This window comes from Narcine bancroftii, chromosome 3, assembly GCF_036971445.1.
Source record: "Narcine bancroftii isolate sNarBan1 chromosome 3, sNarBan1.hap1, whole genome shotgun sequence".
In the NCBI taxonomy this organism is placed as follows: Eukaryota; Metazoa; Chordata; class Chondrichthyes; order Torpediniformes; family Narcinidae; genus Narcine; species Narcine bancroftii.
The window spans coordinates 13,781,262-13,794,835 of NC_091471.1; the positions used below are offsets into that span (position 1 = coordinate 13,781,262).

At 44.7% G+C, this 13,574-nt stretch overlaps 1 protein-coding gene across 6 annotated transcripts in view; it reads right to left on the minus strand.

Moving 5' to 3' along the window:
• Nucleotides 1–13,574, minus strand: part of adissp (adipose secreted signaling protein) — a 150,254-nt gene that overhangs the window by 106,547 nt on the left and 30,133 nt on the right. For 4 of the 6 annotated variants that reach the window (XR_011353256.1, XR_011353253.1, XM_069923506.1 and 1 more), the window contains exon 2: nt 13,501–13,569. Coding sequence is in view for 2 of the 6 variants with exons in the window: in XM_069923506.1 (XP_069779607.1) it covers nt 13,501–13,519 (19 nt within the window). In the remaining 4 variants the exon portion in view is untranslated. Of the gene's footprint in view, nt 1–13,500; nt 13,574 lie in introns of all 6 variants that reach the window. The other 2 variants (XR_011353255.1, XR_011353254.1) reach the window with 1 other exon arrangement.

A 13,574-nucleotide genomic window follows, 5' to 3' on the forward strand; every position in this document is an offset into this window, starting at 1 on the left:
GATCTCTGAGCCATCTGCTCATGGGAACAGCTTCCCTGAGAAAATCCCCTCACCATCACTGCCAAATCTACTCCCAATTTGGAAGACAACCCCAGCTTCACCCCTCGAACCTGGCAGCCAAAATCCTCCATCCAAGGCTCTATTCAAGTTGCAGAATATCCATTTATGGGAAGCAGAAAAGGATTTCAGTTGTAATAGTGCAAATTAAGCAAGAATGTTTTACAAATGCTGGCAATGAGCTAGAGAAACTCGGCAGGTCACTGGAAGTAAAGGGGAAATCAAAGTTTTGGGCCTAAGCCCTTCGTCGTGTGAGGGGAGTGGAGGAGAGGAGGGAGGAAGTGACAGGGGGAGGAGCACAGGCTAATGGGAAGGAGGTCAGAGGTGGATATGGCAGAGAAAGAAGTGGAGGTGATCAGACTCAAAATCAGAATTTATGATCATGAAACAAGTCATGAAATTCGTTACTTTGCGGCAGCAAACATTTACATCTACCATGGGGAAGAGGGCACCGTCAGAGCTGATGTAACACCAGCTGGGGCAGGACCGGAGAGCAGGGAGCTGAGTCATGGCCATTTTCCAAAGGGCTGAAGCGCCCGGACCTAATGCCGGTGGCTCCGTACAGGCTTCAAATGACTTGCTAAAGGAGCCGACAGCGTTTTATTTTAAAATCCTGCCGCCGTGGAGGTCTGTGCCTGTGCTTGGCAGGGTCCGCAAGGGGCGGCAGACTCCGGGGCAGAAATGGGGAAACTCCCCACCCCCACACTGTTGAGAAGCAGAGGAGATGACCCTATAGGGAAGGTGAGGACAGCAATGACGCAGTGAGGGCTCAGCAGCTGAGGCTCACACAGGATGCAGGGAACTTGCAGTCAAGGGAACCACGTGGACTGCGGGCTGCTGAAGACAGGCCCATGAGAACCAGGTACAGGAAGTGGGATTCGAGGGAGGCGAATCCACCGACACTCAGTGACTCTCTCGCTGTAAGTGGTGGCAGGCAACATTAATGGCCTCTCTTTGTCTGCCTCATGGCAGACAGAAAGCAATTTTGCATAAAGTTACATGTTCCGTACTATTACATGACAATAAAACAAATCTTGAATCTTGACATCGCAAAGGACAGTTATTTAAGTAGTTTCTGGGGAGCAGGAGGTGGGCAATGCATGAAGAACAAGGTCTTACAAGACAGCAATGAATCTCGTAACGTTAGAACTGTATGGCACAGGAACATGCTTTTTTCTCGCATAAAGTCTGCATTGACTACAGTGTCATATTAAACTAGTTCCATCCACCCACCCGTGGTCCAAACCCTGCTCTTCTGTTCCTGTGTACCTATCTAAATGCCACTTAAACATCACCATCGTGTCTGCTTTCACCACCTTCCATTGCAGTGCATCAGGTTCGTGTTAAGATCTTGCCCTTTGGATCTCCTTTAAATTGTCTTCCCTCCCTCACCTTAATCCCACTGAAATTTCCATCCTGGGAAAAAGAAACGCCTTGTAATTTTCTGTCATTTTGGCCCTCAGCCTTCAGCACTCCAAAGAAATGATCGAAGAATGTGTGTTCATTGTTGCTATGCAGAGCAATCCACACGGCAAGCCTGCACAGGCAAGGCTCCTTCCACTGATGTGTAACTGGGGCGGGATGAGCCTTTTTATACGTTGGCTGCTTTTTCGAGGCAACAGGTGTATTCAATGGAGTCAACAGAGGGGACGGGGATGTGCCTGAGCCACGTTCACAACCCTCTGCAGTTTCTTGCAGCCTTGGGCGGAGCAGTTGCCGTACCGCGCAGAAATGTACCCTGTCAGCGTGCTGTCGATGGTGCACCTCTCAAAGTTGTTAAGGACGCTGGTGACCTGGCAAATTTCCTCAGGCTTCTGAAGAGGTAGAGACATTGCCGCACTTTCAGAGCCATTGCCTTGAAGTGGGTGGACTGAGGACATGTCACTGGAGAGGTTTACTCCTGGAAACCAAAAGCTGCCTACGAACTCCACCTCATCTGTCCTGCTATTTACATAGAACCAGAGAACATGTCAGCACAGAAACAGGCCCTTTCGTCCCTCCAGTCTGTGCCAAATTATTATTCTGCTTAGTCCCACTGTCCTGCACCATATCCCTCCCATCTATGTACCATCAAAATGTTTTCTTAATTTTCTCAAAATTGAGCCTGCATTTAACATAACATAACAATTTACAGCACGGAAACAGGCCATTAGGCCCTTCTAGTCCGCACCGAACCAAACACCCCTTTCTAGTCCCACCTCCCTGCACAATGCCCATAACCCTCCATCTTCTTCTCATCCATATACCTGTCCAACCTTTTCTTAAATAATACAATTGACTCCGCCGCCACTATTTCTCCCGGAAGATCATTCCACACGGCTACCACTCTCTGAGTAAAGAAGTTTCCCCTCATGTTACCTCTAAACCTCTGCCCCTTAATTATTAACTCATGTCCTCTTGTTTTAATCTTTCCTCCTCTTAACGGAAATAGTCTATCCACATCCACTCTGTCTATCCCTTTCATAATCTTAAATACTTCTATCAAATCCCCTCTCAACCTTCTACGCTCCAAAGAATAAAGACCTAATCTGTCCAATCTCTCCCTATACTCTAGATGCTTAAACCCAGGTAACATTCTGGTAAACCTTCTCTGCACTCTCTCCACTCTGTTTATATCCTTCCTATAATTAGGCAACCAGAACTGCACACAGAACTCCAAATTAGGCCGCACCAACGTCTTATACAGTCTCAACATCACCTCCCAACTCCTATATTCCATGCAATGATTGATAAAGGCCAGCATACTAAAAGCCTTCTTCACCACCCTATTCACGTGAGTTTCTACCTTCAGGGAACGATGTACCGTTACTCCTAAATCTTTCTGCTCTTCTGTATTCATCAATGCTCTCCCATTTACCACGTATGTCCTGTTCTGATTCTTCTTACCAAAATGAAGCACCTCACACTTATCAGCATTAAATTCCATCTGCCATTTTTCAGCCCACTTTTCTAAGCAGCCCAAATCCCTCTGCAATCCTTGAAAACCTTCTTCATTATCCACTATTCCACCTATCTTAGTATCGTCTGCATATTTACTAATCCAATTCACCACCCCATCATCTAGATCATTAATGTATATAACGAACAACAATGGGCCCAATACAGATCCTTGAGGCACACCACTGGTCACCGGCCTCCAACCTGACAGACAATTATCCACTACCACTCTCTGGCCTCTTCCTTTCAGCCAATGTTCAATCCATTTGACTATCAATTTAGCTGGCAGTTTATTTCCTACTCACACCTCTCTGTGCATGAAAAAGCTTCCCTAAACATTCCCTCTTCCTTACCCCTCGTCCTCTAGTTTTCATCTCTGCTAACCTCATTGGAAAAAGCCTGGTTGTATTCACCCCATCTTTACCCATCATACCTCTATCAAATCTCGCCTCATTCTTCTACGTTCAAAGGAATAAAGTCTTAACTTATTAAGTATTTCCCTGTAACTCAGTTCTTTGAGTCCTGACCACATTCTTGTAAATCTCCTCTGGACTCTTTAAATCTTGTTGCCATCTTTCCTGTAGTTTGGCGACCAAAACTGCACACAATACTCCAAATATGGCCTCACCAATGTGTTATACAATTTTAACATAACATCCCAGCTCCAATGGATGTGGAATGGATGTATGCATGAGGTGCAATTCCAAGATTAGAAGGGAGAACACCCTTCCCTTCTTTGAAATGATGACATGAGATATTTTGCATTAAGGAAAGCAGACCTGACGTTTGACAACTCATCCAATGTGTCCTGCAGAAACTGAGAAATGAGCACAAGATGGACCAAGTGGTGATTCCCTGAGAAGACCACCCAGGTCACCTGGCGGAATGCCTCATCATCAGGGCTCACAAACAAGTCCCACTGGGGGAGAGAAGATCCTTCCTGTGCAACCGGAACATCGCTGGCCACTCATGTTGTCCCCGAGACGACTAAGATGGAGTGGAGACAATCGCCAACCCCTTTGCTGAATGCAAATTCACTAAGTGTGTGTGAAGAAGGATGCAAGGCTCCTTGTCACAATTCATTCCCAGCAGCAGCACGAGAGGATTCTCTGATTTACGGGCTGTTCCCAGGGACGCACAAAGAGTCATACACCCAGAACTGCTGGAAGACCATCAACTTGGTGAAAGAAGAACTTCGGTCAGCCCGAAACCTGTTGGTCCTTCAGCACGCAGAGGTATCAGTGAGAGAATGCTGCCGACTGGCACGTTCCAGGCTGCAGGAGTAAGTGCTGAAGCTTGGTGCAGCCATCGCGAGGGCACAGTGGGGGAAGGTCCACAGTCCTCCCATTACCAGTCATTGAGGAGCTGAGACTGAGGGGATGCCCGTCAAACAACAAAAGGAGGGGGTGGGGGGGGAAAACAACAATGTACCACAGGGCTGGTAATGATGTATTTAGAGAACAAATGTTATAAAAGGGAATGTGATTTGCACCAAGGGTGTGAAAAGACTTTGAACGGCTTTCTCTTTTGTGAATAATTTGTTGTGATAAAGTCTATTTTTGTGACAAAAAACTCATCCGAGAGATGAGATGATACAATTGTACAGTCCCTTGGCACAGGTCTGGGAACATCATCCAGACTTTGTTTTCAAGTCTGCGGAGTACAGCGTAAAGACTGAGTTTCCTATCTCATTGCAATTCCACGGAGCTACTTTTACTTGGAGCAACAAGGACTTCCTTGAACCATCTCAGAAAATGTTACAAATTAAATCAGGCTGTTTGAGAGGAAATCAAACAACTTCAACTATTAGACTGCCCCCACACCCCCACACCACCCCACCATTTGGGGCCCCAAACAGTCCTTCCAATACTGCAGGATCCAGTGCTCCCGTCGTGGCCTCCTCTATCCCGGAGAGACTGGGCATAGACTGGGAGATCGCTGCGTTAAGCTCTGTTCACTAATAGCGCAGATCTTCCCCCCACGACCACCCCCAGCAGCCACCCGTTTTAGTTCCCCACCCTTATTCCCAGGCTAACATGCCTGTCCACTGTCAGACTGAGATCACCCAAAAATTGGAGGAACACTTCATATTGTATCTGTGCACCCTCCAACATCAGATGTCCATTAGGACCCCCCTCCCCCCACCATTCCTGTGTTTCCTTTCCTCCAGTTCTGTCTCTCTCTCTTCTCTTATTTGTCTGCCTCCTTTCCTCCAGGTCTGCATTCACAGAGCCACCCCCCTCCATCAATGAATTCTAACCTCTCCTCTCCCGCCTTCCTATCCATGTTCACCTACAGCCTCTTGCCTGTTGGCCTGTGCTCTTCCCCCAGCGTTTTTTATTCAGCTTTATGCTCTTATCTGAAGAAAGTCTCAGACCTGAAACATTGACATTACTTCCTATGGAAGCCTCATGACCTGCTGAGTTCCTCCAGCATTTTTAGGCTTTTACCATTAGACTGCTTACAGTTTCCAACCTTTCCTACAACCTGCAGTGAACGTTCAAAGAAAAGGAATGCCACGTGCTCGTTTCTCACTCCCACTACTCCAGCCAGTTTTTCCACTCTCCCTCTTCCATCCTGAATCCCCTGCCCTGCCTCGTTCCACCTGCCCATCGTCCCTCCCTTCCACATGGCCTGTTTCTGCTCCATAAATGGTTATATGGTTATAACAATGCCCACTGGTTACTAGCTCAGACGAAGGATGCAACAAATCCATCAGCTCCAATTTTTGTGATTTCCAGGCTATTGAAACTAGTTGGTCGTTTGGTGAAGTATCGTGTGCTTCTTGGAGTGCAACATCAAGTACACGTTAAACAAGTACACGCACAGGCGGCTTCGCTCTGTGGGATCAACGAAATGAAGGCCAGGATCCTCGACTGCTACAACGATAAATGACACTGTTTGACCTGCTGAGTTTCTCCAACATTGTGTTTTTACTTCAATCAGACTTTTGTGTTTTACTCACTGACAGGTTCCCATTCCATGTTAACCACTCCAATGTAGCCACACAGGACATTCATAACACAGAACAGCATGGTGCTACAGCAGGAAAAAGTTCAAAGTTCAGCAATTCTTTCTTATTGCAAGAGTCCATTCGGCCTGGTGAGATCATGCCATCTCAAGTCAAGTTTATTGTCATCTGATTGTATAAGTATAATCCAACAAAACAGCGTTCTCCGGTCCTCTCTGCAAAACATGCAGACACACAACCAGACATAACACACATACCGACATGACACCACCTACAACTCGAAGGCTCTTTTCCCTGCGGGCCAGACAAAATTTCTAATCACAGTGTGGAAAAATGTCCTCAAGAAAAGATATGGAAATAAAAGAGAGAAATGTAAACAAAGACAAAGAAAGAAATGTAAACAAACTGACTGTGCTGTACATAAAATATTCAATAATAATCATGTGCAAAGTCAGAATCCTTAAATGAGCCCCTGATTTGAGTTTGTTGTTGAGGAAGAATAGCAGCTGTTCCTGGTCCTGGTGGTACGATTCTGGTGCCCATCTGTTTATTTTTCCTGATAACAGCAGTGAGAACAAAGTATGTCCTAGGTGGTATGGATCCTTGATGATTGCTGCTGCTCTCCGATGTTCTCAATAATGGGGAAGAGTTTTGTCTGTGGTGTACTGGACTGCGCCCATTACCTTTGACAGGGCTTTCTGCACCAGGCTGAAGAACAGCTGCTTCCCACGGGCAGTGAGAATACTGAATGACCAAAGGAACTGCACACACTGACCAATCCGAGACTCTCACATTCCTGAAATAATATTTATTTATTTACTTGTATAGATGAAATACTTGTCCTGCATATGTATTGTTTGCCGGTATGTGTGTTATGTCTGGTTGTGTGTCTGCATGTTTTGCAGAGAGGACCGGAGAACGCTGTTTTGTTGGATTGTACTTATACAATCAGATGACAATAAACTTGACTTGAGATGGCATGATCTCACCAGGCCGAATGGACTCTTGTAATAAGAAAGAATTGCTGTGCACAGCAAGAGACAATGAACAATTTGCTTCATTGAGTCTACTCAATTTCCTAATGGAGTAAACTCAGTCCCATTGCAACCATAGCAGATTACAATGCAAATGCACCCAACTGTTCCATTAAACCAGTGGTTCCCAACCTTTTTTATGCCCCGCACCCCTAAAAATTTTTAATATGTTCTCGCACCCCTTAAAGTAATAATTTATTTAATAATAAAGGTGAAGGTGACCAAAACAAATTTGTATAATCAATTTTGAATAATATATAAACAAAATGAAACATATGGAAAAGAAAAAATATTACAACAAATTAAAAGTTGCATAAACCCTACAAAAAAATTAAATTTTTATCCATGCAAGAAATGTCTTAAAAAAATTAAAGAACTAATGTTCAAATGTTCATAAGCCAATTTAAATTTAATGACTTTTCTTCCTGTTTATTGCTTAAGAGTTTATTGCTTAAGAGTTTTTCAAAACGTGGCACTCTATGGCTGATTCCAGTCCACGTGTCTGCCTGTGCATCCAAGCGATTTCTAAATTTTGTCTTGATTGACAAAAGGCACTAAATCCAGACTCGCATAAGTATGTCGTCGCGAATGGGATGAGCACAGTTAGTGCTTTTTCACAAAGTCTTGACAACGTGTCCATTGCCGAACACCAACATTGTTCCAAAGTTTTGCTTTCAAACTGCATGTCAAGAACACGATTTGTGCCCAGTTCAATAAGATCTTCCTTCAGTTCTTCATCATCCGACATATTATCCAAATTGAAGGAGTATGGATATATTTTTAAAAAATGAAATGTTATCTCGCACCTCCAAGGGGTGCAAGCACCCCTGGTTGGGAAACCCTGCATTAAACCAATGCCATCTCTCTGCATTCTAGACAGCCTACTCACTGGCCCTTCTTCAGAGCCCATACAATCCTTTCTCCCAAACTAACAGACTCCACTTCTCAATGTGACCCAGCCAGACAGTGATTATCCTTTAAGGTGCCGTGAGAAACTTTGTGTTTTTAAAGACATACAGCGTGGTAACAGGCCCTTTCAGCCCAGGAGCCCATGCCGCCCAAATAACCGGAGTGCGCAGAGGAAACTCCCACAGACTCCGGGAGAACAGAGAAACTCCTCAGAGACAGCACTGGATTCGAACCCAGGTCGCTGGCACTGTAACAGCATTGCACTAACCGCCTCGCTAACCCCACCTGCTCATTTTCTGAGCAGTCCAACAGGACATCCTGTACTCAGTACGACAAATGAGAACCATTGTAGAATTACACAGAAAGCCAGAGGTAGAGATAGAGGCTGGTACAACAGGGATGTTCAAAGGATTCTCAGATCGGCACTTGTGCACAAGGAAAATGTCTTTGGGAGAGGGAAGGGTGAGATTGATCAAGGAGGTTTGCATAAATGGGAAAAAACACTGAGGGTCGTGCTGTGCCATTGTTGGCCAGACGGAACTTTTATTATGAATATGAGGTAGACAGTGAGACCACGCACAACGAAAATGTTTTACTTAATTTCACCAAAGTTTTCCTGCCAATCATTTTAAATGATGTGTCCTCTAGTTCCTTGACCACTTCAGCACAGTTCAGGCTCTTTGGCCCTCAATATTGTGTCGACCTATGTATTCTTACCAAAAGAAAACTAAAACCCTTTTCACTTCATAACCTTCTATGTTTCTTTCATCCATTTGCCATCTAAGATTGCCTTAAATGTCTCTATTGTACCAGCCTCAACCACCCTGGCAAGGAATTCCAGGCACCCACAACTCTCTGTGTACAAAAAAACTTACCTCTGATGCCTCCCCTAAACTTCCCTCCCTTCATTTTTTACACATCCTCTGGTGATTGCTATTCCTGCCCTGGGAAAAAGATGCTGGCTGTCTCCCTTAGCCATGCCTCTCAGAATCTTGTAGCCCTCTATTATGCCACCTCTCATCCTTCTTCGCTCCCAAGGGAAAAGTCTCAGCACTGCTAACCTTGCCTCATAGCACTTATTTTCCAATCCAGGCAACATCCTGGTATATTTCCTCTGCTCCCTCTCCACAGCTTCCACACCCTTCCTATAATGAGGTGATCAGAACTGAACATAATACTCTCAGTCTAGTCTCACCAGAGGTTCGCAGAGTTGTAACATGTCCTCTCGACCCTTGAACTCATTCCCTCTACAATTGAAGCCCAACATCCCATAGGCCAATGGGAATTCCCACCAATGAGAATGGCCTAAGACCATAAGACATAGGAGCACAGGTAGGCCATTTGGTCTGCCCCACCATTCAGTCATGAGCTGATCCATTCACCCCCGCAGCCCCATTGCCCGGCCTTCCCCCCATTATCTTTGATGCCCTGGCTAAACAAGAACATATCAATCCTCCCTCAAATACACCCAATGACTTGGCCAACTACGGCAACAAATCCCACAGATGCATCATCCACTAAAGAAATGTCTCCGCATCTCAATTCTAAGCGACACCCTTCAATCCTGAAGTTGAGCCCTCTTGTCACAGACTCATTCTAGCCAATCAATGAAGATTTTAAAGAATGCAGATGATGCAAACCTTGAGCAAAAACTGAAAATCCTGGAATTACTCAGCAAGTCAGGGAGCCTCTGTGGGAAGGGAAACCAAGTCAAAGTTTCAGGTCGAAGACCCATCGTCAGAACTGAAGAGGAGGCAAAAGGATAATTTGAAGGTGGAAGGAGAGCAAGAGAGAGGGGTGACCAGGCGGATGGATCAGATCAATGGGTGAACGGAGATTGAGAAAGAGATTGAAGAATCGAAGAATCAAAGATTCTAAGAAAACTATAGTTTCACCCTACTACAGGTTGTGATAGTAGGGGTTTTTAATTTTTCACCTTGCGACTGAGACTCCCACACTGTAAAAGGGCTGGATGGCTTGGCGTTTGTCAAATGTGTCAGGAAAGTTTTTTTTAAATCAATATATTGAGATACCCACTGGAGAGAATATAATGCTGGGTCTCTCTCCTTTTAGGGGACAAGACCGGACAGGTGACAGAAGTGTGTGTAGGGGAACATTTTGGGTCCAGTGATCATAATACCATTAGATTTGTTAATTATGGAGAAGGATAAGTCTGGGCCTCAGGGTGAGATTCTAATTTGGAGAAAGACCAATTATGAGGAAATGAGAAAGGATCCAGAATGTGGCGTAAAATACAGGATTCTGTTGACACCGTGGTTAAGTGAAAAAAAACCACACAAATACTGGAGAAAGTCGGCAGGTCAAACAGTGCCTTTATGTAGCAAAAGTGAAGATACATCACCAACGTTTTGGGCCTGAGCCCTTCATCAAGGTGTGGGGAAACATGAGATGTCTGAACAAAAGGACATCTCTCACGTATCCCCACATCTTGATGAAGGGATTAGGTCAGAAACGTTGGTGATGTACCTTTACCTTTGCTACATAAAGGCACTGTTTGACCTGCTGAGTTTCTCCAGTGTTATAAGCCCAGTGGACCCCAAAACCCAGCAGCAATAGATATTCACCAACACAAATGGTTACTTGAACAAAAGTTGTTTTTAATTATCTTTAAACATGAAAACAGAATCACACTTTGTCTTATCACTATTAACTTAACTAACCTAACTTAACCCTCTTCTAATTCTAAGCGCACGCATGTGTAATGGGTGTGTCAGTTCAGAAGCGTTCTTTGAACTCACTTCTCATTCCTCCAAGTTCACTGGTTGCAGGCAATTCTTATACTGTGCACAGAATTTAACGTTTATAAAGTTCACCAGGCTTTGGTGCTTGAAAGGTAAATGGTTACTGCCCAGGAAGGTTCTTGTCGGAGAGAGATTTGTTGTTCACTGGACACCCACAACTAATTCCTTTTTAATCAGCCACTTCAGTGTATTGTCAAAGAAATGTACCCCAGATGATAACCTCTTTCTTTCAGGTCACCACAGAGTTCCTTTTTGTTTTTCTTATTTCAAGTGAAACATTAGACAGTCAGTCCTCTCCTCCTGCATGAACCACAAGGGCTTTGACCAGGCTGAACTAAGCACTCACAACCCGTCTTCCAAATGGGGTTTTCCACAAGCTTGCCAGCTTGTCCTATTCCAGTCCCAGCTGCTGCTGGTGACTGTAAAACTGCAGAACTGAATTCCCTCCCTCTCCCTCAGAGTGAAAACCCTGTTTTACTGCATCTGCTTGTAAAACCACATGACTCTCCTAGAACAGCAAATTCCCCTCCAGACAGAATGTAGCTCCGACAGGTTCTTACATCTGTTCCTTTTTTGCATTCAACAATCCGTTAGTGAAGTCCCTTGGGCACTCTCCAAAGCTTTTGCAAAGGCTCTTGGCATCAACTTGTCTAGTATGAGCAGAGCTCCAGTATTTTAAATAAGATTTGTTTTAAAGTGTTTGTATGTGACCTAAAAAAAAACCTGCCCCAATTTATCTCCCAAAAACATATTTACATACAATACAAACATAACATAATCTGTTACACCAGCATTTGTGTGTTTTTTTCAAGGATCCAGAATGCATGGATTGGGATAGGTTGTTTTTAGGTAAGGATGTGTGAGGTAAGTGGAGGACCTCCAAAGCTGATATTTTGAGAGTACAGAGTTTGTCTGTTCCTGTCAGGATTAGCAAGCATATGTATCCTTGGTTTCCAAAGGATATTGGGGATCTGGTTCAGAAGAAGGGAGAGGTGTATAGCAGGAACAGGCAACATAGGGCAAATTAGGTACTTGAGGTGTATAAAAAAATGCAAGAAAAACCTCTAGAAAGAAATCAGGAAGGCTAAAAGAAGACACGATAATGCTTTGGCAAACAATGTGAAAGAAAATCCTAAAGGTTTCTACAGGTATATTAAGAGCAAAAGCATTGTAAGGGTCAAAATTGGTCCCCTTGAAGATCAGATTTGTCGGCTTTATACGAATCCAAAAGAGATGAGGGAGACCTTGAATGTTTTTTTTTAACATCAGTATTCACTCAGGAAATGGGCAGAGAGTTGTGGGAAGTAAGGAGCACAAGCAGTGATATCATGGAACCTATACAGATTAAAGAGAAGTAATGTTTGCTGTCTTAAAGCAAATAAGGGTGGACAAATTCCCAGGCCTGACAAACTATTCCCTCAGTCCTTGAGGGAGGCCAGTGTAGAAATTGCAAGGGTTCTGGCAAAAATATATAAAATGTCCTTAGCCATGGGTGTGGTGCCAGAGAATTGGAGGGTAGCTCACGCTGTTCTGTTGTTCAAAAGAGGCTCACTGAGGAGTGCAGTGGAACACAAGTACTTGAAATTGGTGCTGCACATGGGTTGTAAAGAGAGTTTTTTGGCATGTTGGCCTTCATCAATCAAAGTATTGAATATAGGAGTTGGGATGTCATGGTGAAGTTGCATAAGACATTGAGGAGGCCAAATTTGGAGTATTGTGTGCAGTTTTGGTCACCTAACTACAGGAAAGATATCAATAAGATAGAAAGTGTGCAGAGAGGATTTATTAGGATAGTGCCTGGACTTCAGGATCTGAGTTACAGGGATAGATAAAACAGGTTAGGACTTTATTCCCTGGAGCGTAAAAGAATAAGAGGAGATTTGATAGAGGTGTTTAAAACAATGAGGGGGCTTTTTTCCCCACCGAGGGTGGGTGAGATACAAACCAGAGGACATGGGTTAAGAGTGAAAGGGGAAAAGTTTAGGGGAAACATGAGGGGGAACTTCTTCACACAGAGAGTGTGATGGGAGTGTGGAACAGACTGCCAGCTGAGGTGGTGAATGCGGGCTCAATTTGAACACTTAAAAAAGAATTTGGACAGGTACATGGATGGGAGAGGAATGGAGGAGGGCTACGGACTGGGTGCAGGTCAGCGGGAAGAAAAATGGTTCAGCGGAATAGCTTAAAGCCAGCGGATCAGGTTAAGCGTGTGCTCTCCCCCCCTCCCCCCAGAAAAGAAAAATCACTGAACTAATATTACAGATGATACAGAACGAAAAACAAAATTACCAGAATTCATTGAATTAAATTTCAAGTTCAAAAGGCCTCAACATGTTTTGACAGGAAATGTCCTGTTCCCAAAGCTGTCAAATAACTTGATTTTCAGGTCAGGTCAAATAGATTGGCCAAGAACAACTGGACAAAACAGCTTCTGGAGTCTTAAACTTGCAGACAACCACAGTGTCCTACAGTCCCAAGAGTTGGGATGCATTTAGCTGGTGACTTGGGAGCAGAGCCCAGATATGGGGAGGGATTGCATTGCAGACCCCAACCCCCCCCCCCCCCCCCCCCAACCTGCAAGATCACTGGCCACTGTCACACTCACTGGCCTGTCGGCGGTTCGATTCCTCCCAACCACCACTCTTTAAGAAAAATTGTTGGTTAAAGAATTCCTCTTTGGAAGTGCACGTCGATGTGGGATGAACAGCCAGGCTGCAGCTTTCTTGTGCATGGTGCAAGTACCCACATGAAAGGGGTCGGTGCAGTCGTTCCAAAGCCCGGAGAAGATGCGACAAGCCACACACACACACGCAGCTCCTTCCTCACTCACCCTTCCAAGCCGATGCCATCTAATCGCCTCTGTGCAACGCGAAGTTCCGCTGGGGGTGGATTCAGCATGTGGCA